Genomic DNA, 21,796 nt, shown 5'->3' on the forward strand with positions numbered 1-21,796 from the left:
GAGGAGAGATGAAGCCTTGTGTATTAACTATAAGGCAATAATAATTTACAAATAGAATTTCTAAATTTGAACACTGTATTTACCCGTTAACCCTCTGAACAGCCTGGATCCAACGGCATCCATGACTGGGAATTTTGTTGAGGGAAAGGGAGAGGAACCATCAAGCAGAGAGGATATGAAGTCACATTTTTTACAAATCAAATGTCTCTGCTTGAAAACTCCTAAGCCCTTCTCTCCCAAAATTAGTTTCAGGCCACATGTCTTTGTGCACATTTTTTCTTGAGACTTGGAAACACCTGTTTTGGGGGGAAAGGTTGTGTGTGAAGGAACTCGGAGACCTCGTCTGCACTTGTCCCATGCCTAGGAAGCGGTTTTCCATTTGCTCCGTCACTTTCCCAGGGGAAACCAACTCTTTGCAATCTGCAACCAAATGGTTTTGTGAACAGATCCTTAGCTCTGAATTCTGCCTCTTGCATTCTTCTGCTAGCCGGGCATATAGGTTTTATGTGCATGAATGTAGGAAGGTAGAGGCACGTACACCGTCCTCTCCAAGCTGCCTCACCGAGGCTCCGAGTCCGCCCTCCCCTCTTCCCCATCGATGTGCACTCTTCTTTCCAACAATCTCTTTCATTCTCTCCTTCTACCTCTCTCTTTTCCGCCTTTCAGCCTTTTCTGCAAACTGGCAGCCCTAGTCAGGCACCGAGTCTCTCTCTTCGGTAAGCTTCATCCTTCCTCTGCTCCTGTCTTGGGGTGGGCAGGAGGTCTCAGCCTCCTCTCCTCTTTATTTCTCCTCCCTCTTGTCGGCTCAGTGGGGTGTTTTTTTTTGCAGCCATGAGTCTGCTCTCCCTCCTGTACCCTGACTTCCCTCACCCTGTGCTACCTCAGCCATGAACAAAGCTGCCGTCCTTCTGTTTCTCCCACCACCTTTATTTCTCTAGCCTGTTGCATCTAGTCCATTTTCCTGAACCCAGGCCCTAAATCTGGGTCTTCTGTTTCCATCCAGGGACGGACGCTGCTGCTGTGGTTAACTGCCTGCACATCCTTGCCCGGTCTTTGGATGCCAGGTGAGTAGTCAGTCAGTCATTCAGTTTTATTTAAAAAAATAAAAATACATATTTATTACCTTTTCCAACAATTTAAACACTACAAAAAAGAAAAACCATACAATACAATACAATACAATACAAAAAACACTACATTACACTAACAAAACACTAACATTAAACTAACAAAACAAAACAAACACAATTTAAAACACATCAAATAATTTCAATATCTTATCTTTCATTCACTTATTTCCGCGACCTCCTCACACCTCCCTTTTTGTATTCCACTTCTATTAATTTTTTCAGCAATTCCTTCCCATCTTCCTCTATTTTTAATCCTATAATTATCTTAACACATTCTAACCTTATTTTTCCTTTAATACTCTATTAATCTATTTATCCTTAATTCCTTATAACATTTCTACTAAAGCCATATAACTTCATTCCAACATTTTCCTAAAGGTAAAGGTAAAGGTAAAGGTACCCCTGTCCGTACGGGCCAGTCTTGACAGACTCTGGGGTTGTGCGCCCATCTCACTTAAGAGGCCAGGGGCCAGCACTGTCCGGAGACACTTCCGGGTCACGTGGCCAGCGTGACATCGCTGCTCTGGCGAGCCAGAGCCGCACACGGAAACGCCGTTTACCTTCCCGCTGGTAAGCGGTCCCTATTTATCTACTTGCACCCGGAGGTGCTTTCGAACTGCTAGGTTGGCAGGCGCTGGGACCGAGCAGCGGGAGCGCACCCCGCCGCAGGGATTCGAACCGCCGACCTTTCGATCGGCAAGTCCTAGGCACTGAGGCTTTAACCCACAGCGCCACCTGCGTCCCTAACATTTTCCTAGCATTCATTAATTTTACAGTATTTCCGTAAATAGTCTTTAAACTTTTTCCAGTCTTCTTCCCTGGTCTCAGATTCTGCCAGTCATTTCCGCCAATTCCATGTAGTCCATCACAGTCAGTCAGTTTTACTGCACATAGCCAAAGGCTGCCGCAATGTACACAGAATCATTCAACAATTAAAAGAAAATATACTGGATTGATACAAAAAAAAACTTAAAACATTTATATGATCAAGACGTTACCAACTCTAAACAGAGCTATAAAAGTACCTTAATATACAAGTTAAGACATTAAACAATAAAATTTATAAGCTAAAATTATCACATGGCCACTAATATATTAAAAAATAATGTTAATTAGTTAATTAATACAATGTGCAATTATATTCAGAGTTTGGTGATAAAGATAGAATATAGCTTGATGTAGATAGGGTCAAATAAATTCATCTCCTTTACAGTTGGTGGCTACCTTGCTATATGCCGTATTTTTCGCTCTATAAGACGCACCAGACCACAAGACGCACCTAGTTTTTGGAGGAGGAAAACAAGAAAAAATAATATTCTGAATCTCAGAAGCCAGAACAGCAAGAGGGATCGCTGTGCAGTGAAAGCAGAAATCCCTCTTGCTGTTCTGGCTTCTGGGATAGCTGTGCAGCCTGCATTCGCTCCATAAGACGCACACACATTTCCCCTTACTTTTTGGGAGGGAAAAAGTGAGTCTTATAGAGCAAAAAAATACGGTAATTTGCTCTAATGTTCCTAGCAGCAGTTGCAAGGAGTGCTACACGCCAGGTCACATACTTATCTGTGTCTGCAAGGAGATACAAAATCATGTCAGAGGGGTTCTGGCCAGGGGACCTTGTCATTATAGGTCCTAAAAATCTTTCTCTTGCTTCATTATATAAACCAGGTGAGTAATAATCCCTCACATGTGCACACCTGCGGAGAAGACCTATAAAGATGTAGGGCTCACAAAAGATTGCCTCCCCTCTCTGTTTTGTGTGAATGAATGAATTTAAATACTGTGTATCTGCATTCACCAAAAATGTTTTCTGCAGAGTTTGCACATAGATGCCTCTTGTTATTTTTGTTTCCAATTATGTTCAGTTGTTTACGGTCCATATTTTGTTATATTCTATCCTCTCCTGTTAAATGTTTGATTGGTTATGTTTCTTATGTAACATAGGAACATAATCATAAAGTTTTTTTATATATATAAAAATATTTTTTTTAAACTGCAGCTGCTTTAGATGTTTTTAACTATACCTATTTTTAGAATGTTTTGAGTGTTGTTGTTTTTTAGAATGCTTTTAAAAATTGCTTGTAGTGGATGTGTTTGCTGCCCTGGGCTTCTTTGAGAGGGAAGGCAGGATGAACTATAATGATAATAAATGTAAAAAGTAATAAGTGCGGCAAACAGTGTTGATGGATAAACTGACCGGGCAAATGTGAGGACAGAGACGGATGGCTTTATTGATGTTTGGCCTTGCTTTGATACATATGTCACACAAAGAGAGCATCATGCAGGCCACCCAGGGAACATGGCCATCTCTGGGAGGACGTACTGGGTGGAGGAGCAAATGATTCTTTTAACGTACGATCTAACTACACATTTTTGTGTGCCGGTAACTTCAAGTGCTTCTTCCCAGTGGCGTAGCGTGGGTTGTCAGCACTCGGGGCAAGGCAAGTAATTTGCGCCCCCTAACCCATGGATTTGCGCCCCCTAACCCGTGGATTTGCACCCCCTAACCCTAACCCCTAGATGTTGCGCCCGGTGCGGCCGGCCCCCCCTGCACCCCCCACGCTACGCCACTGCTTCTTCCTGCGATTGTCTGGGAGCTGGGAAGTGTTTACTACACTGCCTGGTTATAGTTGGGGACACATTTGTGTGGGCTTTTTTGTTTTGTTATTTATTTATCATATTATTATTGAAGAATAAATGGGAGGCGCTGTGTGTTAAACCACAGAGCCTAGGACTTGCCGATCAGAAGGTTGGCGGTTCGAATCCCCACGACGGGGTGAGCTCCCGTTGCTCAGTCCCTGCTCCTGCCAACCTAGCAGTTCGAAAGCACGTCAAAGTCCAAGTAGATAAATAGGTACCGCTCCAGCAGGAAGGTAAACGGTGTTTCCGTGCACTGCTCTGGTTCGCCAGAAGCGGCTTAGTCATGCTGGCCACATGACCCGGAAGCCGTACGCCGGCTCCCTTGGCCAATAAAGTGAGACCCCAGAGTCGGCCACGACTGGACCTAATGGTCAGGGCTCCGTTTACCTTTTACCTTATTGAATAATAAACCCAATTAAATGTTGCCACTCTAATGAGGCAGTATGTAGGGCCTCCTCTCTCGTAACCCTGTGCAAATCTGATCCCGGCACCTCCTCCCTGCAGGACGGTGATGAAATCAGGGCCTGAGATCGTGAAGGCCGGCCTGCGCTCTTTCTTTGAAGGGGCCTCGGACGACATTGAGAAGATGGTGGAGAACCTCAAGCTGGGCAAAGTGTCGCAGTCCCGCACCCAGGTCAAGGGCGTGGGCCAGAACATCACCTACACCACCGTGGTCCTGCTGCCGGTGCTGACCTCCATCTTTGAGCACATCGCCCAGCACCAGTTTGGGGATGATGTCATCTGTGAGCAAACGTTTGAGGCAGCAGGGGGGATGAGTGGGTGGAGCTGGGCTTTGAGTCATGGAAAGGCCTGAATAGGTTGGCTGCTGTTAGCAATGCGACCAGGTCTTGAATGAGCTGCGTAGGCTACACTGATCGCACCAGGGCAAGGATAGTGAATTAGGGGTGAGGAAGAAATTTGGTCCGCTCTGCATTTTAATGGAAACCTAGCTGTTTTGCGCTCCTCAAAACAATACAGTTGTACCTCGGGTTACATACGCTTCAGGTTACAGACTCCGCTAACCCAGAAATAGTGCTTTGCTTCAGGATGAAAACAGAAATCGTGCTCCGGCAGTGCAGCGGCAGCCAGAGGCCCCATTAGCTAAAGTGGTGCTTCAGGTTAAGAACGGACCTCCAGAATGAATTAAGTACTTAACCCGAGGTACCACTGTACACGAAACCGAAACGTGGCTATCCTTTGAAATTTGCACTGCTTCGAATTTTGTGAAGCGGCTTCCCAACCAATTATTGTGTGCCCAAATACGTATATGAGGGGAAAGCAAGCACAAAGATCCATGTATCGGTGAAAATAACATACAAACGAAGAAGAAGCATTTTATTAGTGGAGAAGTTTAAAAACAAAGAATACACGAAGCCGAACGGCACAGAAAACTGCATATATTAGGAGAAACCAGCACTAATAAAGACTTGGGGAAATAACAATGGTTGCAAACTGTTGTGGAAATGTGCTTCATCGAAAACTGAGAAATTGAAAAGGACAGATTTGGCCATCGCTAGTGTAAATGGAGCCTAGTTGTTTTTTTAAAAAAATAAACACTTTATTGAATTGCAGTAACAAAAACCAAACAATATCACAAGCAAAAAAAGAAAAAGAACAAATTACACAAACGGGGGGGGGGGAGAACACACCAAAAAATACATAAAAACATTGACTTCCCTCCACCCAGTTTTTTGGGGGTGTAGCAGAGGCGGTGGTGAGGGGCCTGGTGGTCTTGGCCGAACCCCAGGATACATCCGAGGTAATGATGTTGGGGAAACAAGAGCTTTGTATCTCTGACAACAGAGAACTATAAGAAGGAGACGCTGTATGAATCTGGTCCTGAAACCAACACCCATTTTTCTGTGTGTCCCCACAGTGGATGACGTGCAGGTGTCCTGCTACCGAACTCTATGCAGCATCTATTCCTTGGGCACTACCAAAAACCCTTATGTGGAGAGGTGAGTGCATTGTCACGAGAATCTTGGAGCAAGGGGTCTGTGCGCAACTGGGGGAGGGGGGGCGCCACTTATGCCCAGAGGAGGTAGAGCCCATCACCAAAGTTCACACAATCAGGGTGTGGAGCATAATTCAGAACCCAAATCACCCATTGTGGGATGAGCAGGGGTTTGCAATGGAAACAAAGAGCACCGTTTGCTTTCTTTTCTTTCTTTTTTAAAATCCTTTTTATTGATTTTCCAGTAAAAAACATCCAATTAATATATCCAATCATAAATAAAAACTAAAATAAAAAAGATCAAATTATAGTCCAAATTATAATTATTAATTTTTCAGAGGGTCTGGATCTCTGAAGCTTACCGTATTTTTCGCTCTATAGGATGCACCTTGTTTTAGAGGGGGAGAACAAGAAAAAAAATTCTCCCCCTGTCTGCTCCACGCGAGCAGCAGGAGAAACGGAGCCCCTTCCATTTCTCCTCCTGCTTAGCTGAAGGGGCGCTAAGCTCTCTCGGCTTCAGCAAAAGGAACCCGAAGCCTCCGGAGCACAGTGGAACTCCCGGTGTGTTTTGGAGGCTTCAGGCAGCTATCCCTGAAGCCTCCAGAGCGAGAGGGGTCGGTGCGCACCAAACCCTCTCGCTCTCCAGGCTTCAGCGAATGCAACGCGAAGCCTCCAGAGCGCAGAGGGAGCTCTCCCTCTGTGCTTCGGAGGCTTCGTGTTGCTATCGCTGAAGCCAAGGAGCCTGCATTCGCTCCATAGGACGCACACACATTTCCCCTTAGTTTTTGGAGGGGGGAAAGTGCGTCCTATAGCGCGAAAAATACGGTATCTCCACATCTCAGTCCTGCCTCTACTCGTTGTTTCCATATTTTCCACATCTCGATTTTGATGCTTTATAATTCTCCGTCCCTAAGTCCACGATTCTCAATCATGTCAAACATCATATACTTTCACACAGCTTTATTAATACATATTTTTCCAACTGCCTTTTTATCAGCACAACTTCCTCTGACGACTCCATTCCAATCTGGGATGCTGTCCAAGTCTGTTATCTGAAGTTTAATGGTGCAGCAACTCCCAATCATTAATTGTCCAAACCTTCCTTTTGAGCTTTATTGAACCAGTACCTTCCAAGTTAAATTGTTAGGCAGAGCACCTTTCGCTTTCAGTGCCTCACACTTCTCCTTGTCTGTCTCCTCCAACTCTGCAGGCAGCGTCCGCAACTTGGTGAATGCTTGGCCCGGCTGGCAGCAGCAATGCCCGTGGCCTTCCTGGAGCCTCATCTCAACGAATACAACCCCTTCTCCGTTTACACAACCAAATCACCCAGGGAGCGAGCAAGTGAGTGCCTCTTTCCACCTGCCTTTCAATAATAATAATAATAATAATAATAATAATAATAATAATAATAATTTATTATTTATATCCTGCCCATCTGGCTGGGTTTCCCCAGCCACTCTGTTGTTGTTTTTTAAATAACTTTTATTCAAAATTAAAACAGAACATATTATCCAGAAACATATCATCCTTATTTGTTGTTTTTTAAATAACTTTTATTCAAAATTAAAACAAAACATATTATCCAGAAACATATCATCCTTATTTCCCCCCCCCCATTTTTCCTCCCTCCCCCCACAGAACCCACCCCCCGACTTCCCTCAGTTCCAGTCTTTGATTTCTCTAAAAATGCTGCTTTCTGCATGTTACACAGTTGTATAAATCCTCAAACTATTTAGCTGATTATTATCAAAAAAAGTTTGTGAACGTTTATTCAAAACCAGCCAAGGAGTCCAGTTCGCTTTGTTGTATCTTCAAATACTTTGTAAAGGGTTCCCCTTTTTCTTTAAAGTCACAGTTATCCTTGTCCCGTAGCTTGTGTGTCAGTTTTGCCAGTTCTGCATAGTCTATCAATTTTTCTTGCCATGATTCTTTGGTTGGGGTTTCTTCAGTCTTCCATCCTTGTGCTACCAGAACTCTCGCAGCCCTTGTCGCATACATGAAGATGTTTTTCAGCTTTTTGGGCAGATCTTTCCCTACAATCCCTAATAAAAAAGCTTCAGGTTTTTTAACAAATGTTAAATGGAACATTTTCTTCAATTCGTTGTATATCATTTCGGTTTGCCCAGCCACTCTGGGTGGCTTCCAACAGAATATTAAAATGCAATAGTCTATTAAACATTAAAAGCTTTCCTTGAATGTGTAGGTCGTTTTGCACCTCCTCTGTTCCCAATCCAGGGGTTTCATGCCCTCCCCTTTGCACCCCCAGTCCTAGGACTTCCAAACCGCGTGGAGGAAATGTGCCCAGACATTCCTGTCCTGGACAAGCTGATGAAGGACATCAGCGGGCTGGCAGAGTCAGGGGCCCGCTACACCGAGATGCCCCATGTGATCGAGGTCACCCTGCCGATGCTCTGCAACTACTTGCCCCGCTGGTGGGAGCGGGGCCCTGAAACCAACCCCCAGGGGCCCTGGTGCACGGATGTGACCTCCGACCAACTCAACACCCTGCTGGGCAACATCCTGAAGATCATCGTCAACAACCTGGGCATCGACGAAGCTTCCTGGATGAAGCGGTTGGCAGGTACGGAGGGTCAGAGAACAAGGAGGATGTGAATAATAATAATAATAATAATAATAATAATAATAATAATAATAATAATTTTATTATTTATACCCCACCCATCTGGCTGGGCTTCCCCAGCCACTCTGGACAGCTTCCAAAAAAATATTAAAATACTGTAATACATCAAACATTAAAAGCTTCCCTAAACAGGGCTGCCTTCAGATGTCTTCTAAAAGTCTGGTAGTTGTTGTTCTCTTTGACATCTGGTGGGAGGGCGTTCCCCAGGGTGGGTGCCACTACCAAGAAGGCCCTCTGCCTAGTTCCCTGTAACTTAGCTTCTCGCAGTGAGGGAACCACCAGAAGGCCCTCAGTGCTGGACCTCAGTGTCTGGGTAGAACGATGGGGGTGGAGACGCTCCTTCAGATATACTGGACTGAGGCCATTTATGTGGGATTTGAGGCACTTTTTCTCATCCCAAGCCCCATCTTCTTAATTCTTCCCCACGTAGTCTTCGCTCAGCCCATCGTCAGCAAAGCCAAGCCGGAACTGCTCCGCTCCCATTTCATTCCAACCATGGAGAAGCTGAAGAAGCGCTCTGGGAAAGTGGTGGCCGAGGAGGACCAGCTGCGGCTGGAGGCAAAGACCGAGTCGGAGGACGCCGAGCTGCTGATCAGGGACGAGTTCTCTGTGCTCTGCCGCGATCTCTACGCCCTATACCCCCTGCTCATCCGCTATGTTGACAACAGCAGGTACTTCGGATTTTGCACAGGGTGTTAACGCTTGCATGCAACACAGGTTTACAACAGAGGTGGGGAACCTTAGGCCTAGGGGCCAAATGCGGCCTCCAGGTCTCTCTCTCACTCTCTGGTCCTCTCCCCAGGCCACACTCCCTCTTCCCGGCCTTTACCCCTCACCACCCTGCTCCACACATCCCTGGGTCCTTGAACTTTACTGCTGCATTGTTTGAACATCAGTCTAGTCCTCACATAAATTCTGCTAGGTTAAATAATAATAATAATAATAATAATAATAATAATAATAATAATAATAATACCTTTATTGTCAATGTACAACCTGTGTACAATTAAATTAACCGAGCCTCCCTCCCCCCCCCACAAACACTCAATCTCATTTCACTCTGTGTGCTTGTCGTACAACACACCAACCCTGAAAGTCAGTTGCACTATATTATTTTCCATTCAGCAGCCTAACAGCCCACAGATAGAAACTGTTTTTTTAGCCTGTTGGTACGACTGATTATACTTCTATATCTCCTGCCCGAGGGTAGAAGATTAAAGAGGTGCTGGCCGGGTGTGAATCGTCCCTGAGAATTTTTCTCACTCTCCTAAGGCAATGGTCCCTTGCGATGTCATCTAGCGGGCTCAGGGGACAGCCCATGATATCATGGGCTGTATTCACCACCCTCTGTAAAGACTTTCTGTCCGTGGCTGTCAAGCCAACGTACCACACTGTGATACAATATGAGAGGATGCTTTCTATTGTGGACGGTAGAAGGAGGTCATCAATTGTCACACCAACGGTCAGGTAGGGTTGGGTAGATGAGAACCACGAGTTCAGAGGCAGGAACACAGTCAAAGATGGGCTCCAGGGCAAGCAGCCTCTGCTGCTGCTCCATATCACAGTTACTCAGACTAAACAGCACAGCTTGGAGCAAGCGAGTTGGCGAGGCTCCTGATGGTTCCTCCAATCACAGAGTTCCAGCTCTGGCCACCACAGGGGGTGGCACTGCAGCACGGCAGAGATTGAGCTAATAATGTCTCGGTCTGTCTGAGAAGCGCTCCAGCGGTGCAAGGAGTAAGGTGCCTGGTGTTTCTGCCTGAGTCCCTCTTTCAGATACCACACTCGCAAGCTGCAGGCAGACTTGCGTGGCGAGTTCCCGACCCCCCCCCCCAAGTCAGAAATAATGACACATGACACAATTATTAAGGTTAATGGGCTTAAAAAGGCCACAACTTGATTGGTTACAGGTGATGAGTGGTATTGGCTTAGGCATTGGTCCTAAGTGACTATATCCGACAACAGCCCGTCTGCTTGAAGTCCGGGAAGGGTTAACCACCAGTAGGGGGAGTCCTGCTGATGCACATCAACTAGGAACACACCCCCAGAGTCACCAATAGGGGGCGTGCCTTAGGCCCTAAACTCCCTAGGCTTTGGACAGAGCCACACACCCCAGAATCCTTTAACAGACAACCCTTCAATATGCGGGGCAGGTGATGGCGCTACCTCCCCTCTTCCATCTACAGAACAATACCACTGCCTAACCGCCAAATACCCAGAAAGTTGTGACGATTTGCTACGTTTCCCTTCCAAATGTTTATCTCTAGATAACTGCACCATCCAGTGACGACTTGCATTGTCCAATTACAGAGATGGGATAAAAGGGGGGACATAATCTAATACCATACCTTAAATCAGTTGTGTTGTGTGTTGTTTATAATGTACCCTGAACACACCCCATTAGCTATGGAAGTGGGAAGGTGGTATCTACTGACCGTTCTTTTTTAATCTGCAGGGCCAACTGGTTGACGGAACCGAACTCGGATGCCGAGGAGCTCTTCCGGATGGTCGGGGAAGTGTTCATTTACTGGTCCAAGTCACACGTGAGTTGCCTTTTCGGCAGAGGGGGTGGTGGTTGCGTGGGTGCTGATGGAGACGCGTGAGAGCATCTCCCACAAAATGTGGCTCATCTGTTCTTCCCTCCCATGCCCCAGAACTTCAAACGGGAAGAGCAGAACTTTGTAGTGCAGAACGAAATCAACAACATGTCCTTCCTGACAGCCGACAGCAAGAGCAAAATGTCCAAGGTGAGAGGAGGGCTGGGGTGTGAAAGAGGGGTGCTTGCCACCAGGGGTGGGGGGGTCTATCACCCCCGAAAGGGGAGCCTAGATGAACCTTTGAAGCGACAACCTCTGGGTTCTGTTTCGACCAGAAGTCCCTGATTGGCTGCCCTAGTGCAGTCAACAAGGGTTGACTTCTTGTGGAACAGGAAGTCCCCAACACAGCCATGAGATTATTGCTCAGTCGCGGTCCCACCTCCCCCAAACATGCCAGTAATCATTCCTGCCAGCCTTGCAGGGCTGTTGTGTGGATTACTGGGATAATCTGATAGGACAAAAAAGACCTGTGCAAATGATTTTTATGTTGTGATCTTCGGATGAAGGGCAGTATACAAATTTAATAAGCAATGGTGGTAATAGTTGAACAACATTATTAAAACTGTCTTTTCTTTTCCTTTGTGGGCTTGAAGTGGACCACCCCCCACCTCAGCCAAATGCATCCCATCGCCATCACCACCCCATCTCCAGCTGCCCCACAACCTGCCACCCCACCTTTGAAACTTGGCTGCCACCTGCTCTTTGAACCATCACTCGTGTGCTTCCTCGCCCACCCCACGCTTGCACAATTCAGTTCTTTTTTCAGCATGCAGGAAGCCTGGGCCCAAGAAGCAGCTTTTGTGTTGGAGATCTAGGAGGGCGGGTTAGGCTGGGGTAAAGCGGGGAGGGAGGACACCATGGGTTGACAAAGGGCATCACGGTTTGGGGGGGGCATCAGAGAGCCCCTCCACTTAACCATATGGATGTCCTGCTCAAGGATCCCTCAGCAGACCTGCCTGCTTGCTTTCCTTCCTCTTGGGAACAGGGAGGACTAGAAACCTGGTTCTCTTCTTTTGGAAAACAAAAACACAAAAGAGCGGGAAGATTCCATGCCAGCCAAATTCTGCCCAAGGCTCAGGCCTGGGCCTCTTCCTGTATGCAGCAGCTTTCTCGCTCTTCGGATTGCTCAGTTTGGGCAGGGCAGTGGGGAGAAGAAAGATGCCGGTGGACAGCTTTGCACCTTCTTGGACCTTCCCTGAATTCTTTGCCGGGTGTTTGTGTGAGAGGGAGGGGAGTTTGCCACTCCGTCTAACCTTCTCTTTCTCCTCTTCTGTCTTGTCTCCCTCTTCTCCCCTCACCTGTGTTGAGTTTAGTCTGGAGAAGGCCAGGTTAGCGAAATAACGGATGTTGCGCCACCCCTTTTGTTGTTGTTGTCTGGGGGGTGATCCTGTGGAGACAGCATGGTGCAGTGCGCATCTCTGCCACAACCCTCCCCTCCCTCCCCCTGGGAGAGAACCATCTCGATCATAGCTGTCAACGTTTCCCTTCTTTTAAGGGAAATCCCCTTATTCCGAATAGGATTCCTCGCAAGAAAAGGGAAACGTTGACAGCTGTGATCTCGATATAAACAGGGGTGCCGGGAGAGAGGGAAGGGCTCGCGGCTGCATGGAGGATGGCAAGAACGCAGTGGCTTTCTGTGGCTGTGGCAGCAACGCATCATGCATCCGATGGGTTGGCACTGACGAGCCACCAAGTGCCCTCCGTTGGCGGGACCAAACTCCCATCATGCCCTTGGACAAGACGCCATATTTCAGGGCGGTGGGACGACGCACACCTGCTTCCGGAGTTACGTCATTCGTCTCCCTGGCCAGACTGTCCTGAAGCCTCTGACCTCAAGTGCCCCCTTCCATAAAAAAAACCCCATCCATTTGCTCGTTTCGGGAAGCCTTCTTCCTCTCCCAGCATGCATTGGGCCATGCGCAGATCTCCGTCCCCTAACCTCGACTCATGTACTCCGGGGTTTCCCCTACTTGCCATCTCTTCCCCTCCCCTACCTTCTGGATCCCAGATCCCATAATCCAGCTGTTGTGACATCCTTGGCCACCGCCTGCTGCCCTGCCACCACGTGGGAGGGAGGGGGTGCCCGCGACGCCACACGTGGTAGATTATGTGTCTTGGCTGCCAACGGTGCTGTGTGTCTCTGTGTGCGGTTTTGTGTAGAGGTTAGAAAGGCTCTTTTGCACAGCGGAATGTAGGAGGACAAAGGCACGGCGGGGAAGGAGACAAGGGTATCTTGGTTCACGTTACCTTTCCAGGGGTCGGGGATGGCGGCTGCTCCATTTCATGCAAGTTCAGTCCTTCTCCCACTCATCTCCAGCCCTGCCTGCCTTCCATCAGTGAGATTCCAAAATCTGTCTCCTGTTTCCTAGGCCATCTTTGCCTTATACACCTGAGACCAGCCTTCCCCAACCTTTTGGACTGCAACTCCCATCATCCCTGTTCTGGGGCTGATGGGAGTTGTAGTCCAAAACATCTGAAGGGCACGAGGTTTGGGAAAGCTGTGTGCGACCCGGTCGCTTGCACCGTTCTCTTCTGGTACTGCCTAGATCCCTTCCACCGAGCCTCTTCTGTGCCTTTAATCACACATTGCTGGATCTCTTACACGCTACCCAACTCTCAGCCCTCCTCCCAGTCTACACTGCCATGAGCTGGATCCCAGACTCCCACTCCACACCCCACTTCAAACCCCAGTGCCTCCTTCTCATCCCCATAAGGCTGATTTGTACAGGACGTTTTCCATACATGAGGACGGCTCTCATGTAGGGTGAAAACCACGTGCATTGCTGCTTCTGAAGTCACCCGGTGTGAGCATTTTCTTTTATTTCGTCTCCAGTTTATGGATCAAGAAGCTGGTGCATGCTTGCGGGTTTTTGATCCATGCACCCCTGGCAGAACACCTCAGAAGTAACAATGGGCGTATTTTCCCTCCACCCCCGTTTGAAGATTCCATGTAGTAAAGACCTTCCTACATTTGGAGCAGACTGCAAAGGACGTCTACCCCCATGGAGTCCCTTTGTGCAAGGAACAACATTGGCCGTTGCTGGGGGGTCTTCTTCCTCTTCTCTTCTTGCGAAGGAAAACACTCGCCCGTCATTCTCCCACGGGGGGGGGAGCCTTTAGACCCCACCTCCCACCCCTGCGCCCCAAACCTCACTGAATCCTCAGAGCGGCGCTTGGCCGTTAAGCTTTTGCCCAGCTGATCTCTTGGCATGCCGTAGGATAGCCCGAGTGGCCGGTCCCCCTGCCACAACTCCTCGCACAGTGTTAATTCCCCTTGTCTCCTTCTCCTAACCTTCCTCCCAGTCGGGTGGCTCGGACCAGGAGCGGACCAAGAAGAAGAGGCGCGGGGACCGCTATTCCGTGCAGACATCGCTCATCGTGGCCACGCTCAAGAAGATGCTCCCCATTGGCCTGAACATGTGCTCCCCCACGGACCAGGAGCTGATCAACTTGGCTAAGATACGCTATGCCCTGGTGAGAAGGTTGTGGGGGGGCGCCATGGGAATAATTATCTGCCTCTTTCGCAGAGGGAGGTATGGAAGTGGGGGTTGCAAGTCTCCCAATGCTAATGGGGTCAATGGTCAGCTTTCTTGCCACTGCCGGAGGAAGAGGACTTAGAATACTTTAAAAAAATTATAATGAAATACAAGTATACAGTCATACCTCAGGTTATAGCCGCTTCAGGTTGCATTTTTTCGGGTTAGTAAAGGTAAAGGGACCCCTGACCATTAGGTCCAGACGTGGCCGACTCTGGGGTTGCAGCACTCATCTCGCTTTACTGGCCGAGGGAGCCGGCGTACAGCTTCCGGGTCATGTGGCCAGCATGACTAAGCCGCTTCTGGCGAACCAGAGCAGCGCACGGAAACGCCGTTTACCTTCCCGCTGGAGCGGTACCTATTTATCTACTTGCGCTTTGATGTGCTTTCGAACTGCTAGGTTGGCAGGAGCAGGGACCGAGCAACAGGAGCTCACCCCATTGCGGGGATTTGAACCGCCGACCTCCTGATTGGCAAGTCCTAGGCTCTCTGGTTTAACCCACAGCGCCACCCGCGTCCCTTTTTTGGGTTACGGACCGCCAAAACCCAGAAGTACCGGAACAGGTTACTTCCGGGTTTCAGGGGTCGCGCATGCGCAGAAGTGGTAAATCACAACCCTCGTGTGTGCAGACATGGGTTGCGAATGCTGCAGTTTGCGAACGTGTATCCCACACAGATCACGTTTGCAACCCGAGCGTCCACTGTATTAGTTTCCAAATTTCATCCCGCCCTTCATCCCAAAGGAGCCCAGGGTGGCAAACAGCAAAAGTATTTTTAAAAGTACAATTTGAAATTGAATAAAAACATACAGTGGTACCTCTGGTTAGGAACGCTTCTGGTTACGAATGCTTCAGGTTACGAGCTCTGCTAACCCGAAAGCAGCTGCTCCTGGTTGCGAACTTTGCCCCAGGATACGAACGGAAATCGTGTGCCAGAGGCGCGTGGCGCAGCGGGAGACCCCATTAGTGAAAACGCGCCTCAGGATAAGAACGGTTTCAGCTTAAGAATGGCCCTCCGGAACGAATTAAGTTCGTAACCAGAGGTACCACTGTACTTGAAAACATCGAAAAACATTCAGACACATTTAGAACATCAAGAAACATTTTAAAAAATCACATACCCTCACAGTTATTAATTTCATGGTTGCCGTGGCCAGTATCTCTCAGCCATTAAATGCCTGGGTAAGCAGGAATGTTTTTAACTTTCTTCTGTATTGAGGGAGGCAGGTGCACTTCACCTGGGGCAGCATTCTACAGAAAGGGAGCCACCACCTAGAAGGCTCTGTCTTGAGTCAGTGCCAACCGGGCAGCAGGCAAGAATAACCCTCTTATTTGGACGAACGTTTGGTTATAAATGTAGTCAATAATCATAATCATCATAATCATCATAATAAATATAGTACCATAAGCATGTGTGTACACTACAGCTCACAGGTAAAGGTAAAGGTAAAGGTACCCCTGCCCGTACGGGCCAGTCTTGACAGACTCTGGGGTTGTGCGCCCATCTCACTTAAGAGGCCAGGGGCCAGCGCTGTCCGGAGACACTTCCGGATCACGTGGCCAGCGTGACATCGCTGCTCTGGCGAGCCAGAGCCGCACACGGAAACGCCGTTTACCTTCCCGCTGGTAAGCGGTCCCTATTTATCTACTTGCACCCGGAGGTGCTTTCAAACTGCTAGGTTGGCAGGCGCTGGGACCGAGCAGCGGGAGCGCACCCCACCGCAGGGATTCGAACCGCCGACCTTTCGATCGGCAAGCCCTAGGCGCTGAGGCTTTAACCCACAGCGCCACCTGCGTCCCACAGCTCACAGGTACTTGTTGCCAAATAATATCAGGCGTGACTGTTGCCACTCTCGTTTGCTCATATGAAGGCCTCCTTTTTCTTTCAATCTCTCTACAGAAAGACACTGATGAGGAGGTACGTGAATTCCTCAACAACAACCTGCACCTCCAGGGCAAGGTGAGTGCCACAAGGATGCTAGAGGAATGAGATCTTTGCAAGTTCAAAATACACCTCCCAGACTAGTGAGGGAGCAAGTCAGGCCTCCTTACCCTGAATAAGGGGCGCCCGTCTTCCTCAACTGCAGTGACACCCATCCTTTTTTTTCCCTTGCAGTGTGAGAACTCCTCGTCCATGCGCTGGCAGATGGCCCTTTACAAGGAGATGTCTGGCAAAGCCGAGGACAGCAACAATCCAGAGAAGATTGTCAAACGTGTTCAGGAGGTTTCGGCTGTGCTCTACCACCTGGAGCAGGTACAGGCAGATAAGGCTTGCAAGCTGGGTTTAGCAGGCAGAAGAATGTGGCCAGATTTAACCAGCAGGTGATCTAGGCAACTGTTAAGTGGCTCACCTGGGTAAGGGCCTTCAACTTTTAACGGATTGCCATCACTTCTGCTGTTCTGTTAAACGGAGAGCTCCCCACAAAGGAGTTCATTAAAACTTCTCCAGCTTGAAAGGATAGCTGCAGAAGGCAGTTCAGTTCCCTTTGGGGCTGTCTAGTTAACTCTAGTGCACTTGGAATCCCCTCCTCAGATCTGACATGGGTGGAACAGGAGTATAGAAAGCTGCCTCACTCTGAATCTATCCAGCTTGGTAACATCTACACTGACCTGCAGTGGCTGTCCCAGGTTTCAGGCATGGGACCTCGTCAGCCTTGCCTGGAGATGCCCAGAGATTGAAGTTGGGACCTTCTGCAGGCAGCGCAGGTGTTCTGTCACTGAGCTACAGCTCCTGTGCCCTGGTTGTTGTTGTTGTCGTTTAGTCATATCCGACTCTTCGTGACCCCGTGGACCAGAGCACGCCAGGCCCTCCTGTCTTCCACTGCCTCCCGCAGTTTGGTCAAACTCATGCTGGTAGCTTCGAGAACACTGTCCCACCATCTCGTCCTCTGTCGTCCCCTTCTCCTTGTGCCCTCGCATCTTTCCCAACATCAGGGTCTTTTCCAGGGAGTCTTCTCTTCTCATGAGGTGGCCAAAGTATTGGAGCCTCAGCTTCAGGATCTGTCCTTCCAATGAGCACTCAGGGCTGATTTCCTTAAGAATGGAGAGGTGCCCTGGTAGACACCTGCAAACGATTTTCTGCCCTGAAGCCTCCAGCCACCTTCATGAGATCCCTCAGAGACAAGGGGTCAGAGGGAGGAAGCATGCTGGAAAAGGGAGAGGGAAAAGTAGGTGGGAAATGATTGAAGAAGTCTCCCAGTCCTCCAGCCCCAGTGAGATTTGTACACACCCCACAGACGGAGCATCCTTACAAGTCAAAGAAGGCCGTGTGGCACAAGCTGCTCTCTAAGCAACGACGGCGAGCCGTGGTGGCCTGCTTCCGCATGACGCCCCTCTACAACCTGCCCAGGTGAGTTGAGGTGATCCGGGGAGGTTTTGTTTTTTGTTTTTTTTAATAATATTTATTAAAGATTTTCAAATATAACAAAAAAAAAGAAAAACATCCAAATTTAAGGCCTTATTTTCAATATCATCTTTCCAGGACTTCCCCCTCCCCACCCCCTGTTGTATTCCAATTCTTTCAAATAGATTTGCCGTCTTTTTAGTAATCTTTACCGTCTTTTAATCATCTTTAATTTCAAATGTCCAATCTTAGAAAGGGTCTATCTTCCAACTTTGTCCAGTTCTTGTTTTTCTTGTTGTTCTTGATGTTCTCTCTTCTCCTCTTTTTTTTTTTTTCTTTTTCCCCCCTGCTCTCCTGCACAAATGTTCTAATTCCAAAAAGCTTGTAATTCCTCTACAGAGGCTTTGTAATTCAGGAACAAAACATTACGTCAAGTCCCTTCCATTCTTCAATAGATAAATCTATTGTCTCCTTTAGTGTGTAGGCCTCTGTAGACAAAATAGTGTTCCATTTCTGCAGTTTCCCAGGAGATAAAATGTCCGATTCAAATTCCATGCCAGTGATACTTGTAATAACCCACAGCTCCTCTAGAGGGATTATAGTAACTCAGTTTCATTCCCGATCTCACCCACCAGTCAAAGTAACTTATTATTCCTTGTTTTAAACAGTTTATATCCAATTTATAACAAATGTAACCAGCAAAGTCCTCGTAACAAAGTTCTCTTTTTGTTCTTCAGTTTTGGCAGCTCCTTTGACAGCTGTCAAAACCTCTATTTCTCCTCTCCAGGTGCTCTCACGGATCGCTCCCGGGGCTTCCGGGGGGGGGGTTTGTATTTTAATTCACATTCCACTCTTCTCCTCCAGCCCAGCTTATAATTTTCCATCGCGAAATTAATATCTTTATCAAAAGAAAAGGTTGCGCTCGATCTTAGTTGTCAGGTCCTTTGCTTTAGCTCCTCTACAACAGGGGGGAGGTTGACTTCCTTTTTATACCTCCCCTGCTCGCTCCGAATTTAAGAAAAAATTTATTCCCCTTTTTAATCCAAGTTCCAATTACTCACGGGTTGTTCTTTTAAGTCCAGATTTTCAATGGAAGAAGTCAGCGCTCTCCGCCAAATGGCATGCGGCTTCGCTCGGCAGGGGAAGCGGAGGACTCACAGCACCACCACCCCCCCTGTCACCCGCTCCGCAGCCTTTAAAAAGGCTCCTTCGCGTGGTCGGGGGGGGGCGCAAACGGTGCCAGCCGAGTCACCATGCCCATGGGTTTCAGCGCCCATGGTTTTTGAGGGTCCCCGCGTCGCCGGCGCGGTAGAACCCAGCCCCTGCCAAGCAGACACCCTCCGGAGCTCGGAGGGAGTCCGCCATTCGGGGAGGTTTTGAGCTCTGCCTTGTTGAGTTGTATTTTGCTCAATCCACGCAAACCCTCCGGCATCCCAGCTGTGGGTTCGGGAGGTCTCTGTGACCACACAGACACTTATGGTCTGCCCCGCAGAGGACCTTAAGGCCCATGAATAATCATAGTTTAGAGGTCCCGGGCCCTAAGGAAGTCAGATTATCCTCCACCAGGGCCAGGGCCTTCTCAGTGATGGCTCAGACCTGGTGGAATGCTCTGTCCCATGAGACCAAGACCCTGAAGGATTTAACATCCTTCCGCAGGGCCTGTAAGACAGAACTATTCCGCCTGGCTTTCAATCTGAACTTAGCCTGATCTTTTATTCCCCTTCCTTCCCTCCCCCTCCCCTTTTTATGAAGATTACCTGCTCTGGGATCCCACAGCTAATTCTCCCCTGGTCTCCTCGCTGGCCCAAATAGGACTAATTTAGCCAGCTAGCCCTGGTGATCATCTAATGTATATTGGATAGATTTCCCTCCTAAATTGATTTTTGAATTCTGAATTTATTGTTATTCACATTTTATACTGTATTTTATGCTGTTTTTTGTTGCATCAATTCAGTGTTTTAAATTTGTTGTTAGCCGCCCTGAGCCTGGTTTTCTGAACCGGGAAGGGTGGGGTATAAATAAAAATTTATTTATTTAATTGCTGGGACCACTAGCTGGCCGTGCCATGGGATGGGGAGGGAATTATTTATTTATTCCATAAGATTTATATGCCGCTGTGTTGCAATAAAACCTCAACGCGATTTACGAAAAGAGGAGGACCGTCACCAGTAAAAGAAAAGCCATTGAAAACAGCCGTATGTGTACCTCTTCACTGTGTGAAGCAGGCAGGGCAGAGCTGGGCTAATGGCTGACCTGCCCCCGTCTGCTTTCCAGGCACCGGGCTTGCAACATGTACTTGGAGAGCTACAAGCTGTCCTGGATCCTTACCGAAGAGCACCCCTTTGAAGACAGGATGATTGACGATCTGTCGGTGAGTCCTGGGGAAAGAATGGGAACCAAATGCTATGTGTAGCCTGAAGTTCTAGCATTAAATGGGAAGTTGGACGCCGTGTGTGTGTGTGTGTGTGTGTGCATTCACACACGCACACATGCAGGGGGGCATGTACCACTTGGCAGCTCTATCGTGGGAGTCCTCTATATGCCTGACTCATTGGCAGCAAAGAGCAGTGTTCTGGCTTCAGTTTAATAGCAGGAATGGAAGAGACATCATTGGGTCTGAAATGCCTTCCTGGGAGGGAGAACAGGAGAGGTGCTGAGCTGGGTGTGGAATGAGCCACTGAGTTTTCTAGTCCTCCCATGTTTCCAACCGAGATATATATATATATATATATATATAATAATAATAATAATAATAAATTATATATATATAAATGCACACCAGGTGCTATACCCTGGGGGCAGTGGTTCTTAGCCTGTGGGTCCCCAGATGTTGTTGAACTACAACTCCCATCATCCCTGAGCTCTGGCCTTGCTAGCTAGGGGTGATGGGAGTTGTAGTCCAACAACATCTGGGGACCCACAGGTTGAGAAAGGCTGCCCTAGGGGTTTTCCTTTTCTGTCGTCTCCCAGGAAGAGGCTTTTCTTTGGTTTTCTTCCCCCCCCCCCCCATCCCTATCATAGCATCAGGAATCCCGTACACTCCAGGGGACAGCAGCCCCATGCCTAACTACTAACGCTGCTTTCCTTTTGTTCTTGCCGGGGGGATGGGATGTAGAAACCAGGGGAGGAGGAAGAGGAAGAAGAAGAGGAGGCAGAAAAGAAACCGGATCCTTTGCATCAGCTCATCCTGCATTTCAGTAGGACAGCGCTGACCGAGAAGAGGTGAGTCTTCTAACATCTTAGTTCTTTGGAGCACTATTCAAACCATGCATGCAGACCTCAACTGGGTATACTCTTTGCCAGGAACCATCTATACTCCCTACACTGCAAGGATTGATTTGGAACTGAAGCCCTTATCATACACATCTTTTCTGGCCTTGGGCGTGGCCTCACCGGCCCCATAAGGACTGTGGCTGCTGCCTAGCAAGGACTGGGGTATTTGGGGGAAAGTTTGGTTGGAGTTTTTGCTGTTAGTGATATTAACTGGTATTACTGATATTAACTTTTTGTATCTTTATTTTTATGTGGAATTTGTTCAGTTTGGTTATGTAGGTTTTAATGTGTTTTATTTATTTTTATGACTACTTTACACCAGACCACAAGACGCACCTAGTTTTTGGGAGGAGGAAAACAAGAAAAAAAAAATATTCTGAATCTCAGAAGCCAGAACAGCAAGAGGGATCGCTGCACAGTGAAAGCAGCAATCCCTCTTGCTGTTCTGGCTTCTGAGATAGCTGCGCAGCCTGCATTCGCTCCATAAGACGCACACACATTTCCCCTTACTTTTTAGGAGGGGAAAAGTGAGTCTTATAGAGCAAAAAATACGGGATGTAAATCTTTTCATCTTGTAAGCTGCATTGAGCATTGTTTTAACTGTGGAAAAGCGGTATACAAATAAAATGATGATAAGTCGCAGGCAGGGTGCATGTGTGGGATCGGAGCCAGGTTGGACTTTTTAG

General features: G+C 48.0%; 1 protein-coding gene across 1 annotated transcript in view; it reads left to right on the forward strand.

Annotated features, from left to right (window-relative positions):
- The window catches only part of RYR1 (ryanodine receptor 1), a 220,706-nt gene that overhangs the window by 142,939 nt on the left and 55,971 nt on the right, over window positions 1-21,796 (forward strand). Inside the window, exons 61-76 of the mRNA XM_079989357.1 lie at window positions 667-716; window positions 1,004-1,064; window positions 4,272-4,510; window positions 5,644-5,725; window positions 6,932-7,062; window positions 7,988-8,302; window positions 8,793-9,033; window positions 10,818-10,905; window positions 11,017-11,109; window positions 12,273-12,287; window positions 14,263-14,433; window positions 16,395-16,454; window positions 16,611-16,748; window positions 17,731-17,843; window positions 20,112-20,208; window positions 20,953-21,059. Of these exons, the coding sequence (XP_079845483.1) occupies window positions 667-716; window positions 1,004-1,064; window positions 4,272-4,510; window positions 5,644-5,725; window positions 6,932-7,062; window positions 7,988-8,302; window positions 8,793-9,033; window positions 10,818-10,905; window positions 11,017-11,109; window positions 12,273-12,287; window positions 14,263-14,433; window positions 16,395-16,454; window positions 16,611-16,748; window positions 17,731-17,843; window positions 20,112-20,208; window positions 20,953-21,059 (2,001 nt within the window). The remainder of the gene's footprint in view (window positions 1-666; window positions 717-1,003; window positions 1,065-4,271; window positions 4,511-5,643; window positions 5,726-6,931; window positions 7,063-7,987; window positions 8,303-8,792; window positions 9,034-10,817; window positions 10,906-11,016; window positions 11,110-12,272; window positions 12,288-14,262; window positions 14,434-16,394; window positions 16,455-16,610; window positions 16,749-17,730; window positions 17,844-20,111; window positions 20,209-20,952; window positions 21,060-21,796) is intronic.

The sequence above is a fragment of the Podarcis cretensis genome (genome assembly GCF_951804945.1).
Source record: "Podarcis cretensis genome assembly, chromosome: 8".
NCBI lineage: Eukaryota > Metazoa > Chordata > Lepidosauria > Squamata > Lacertidae > Podarcis > Podarcis cretensis.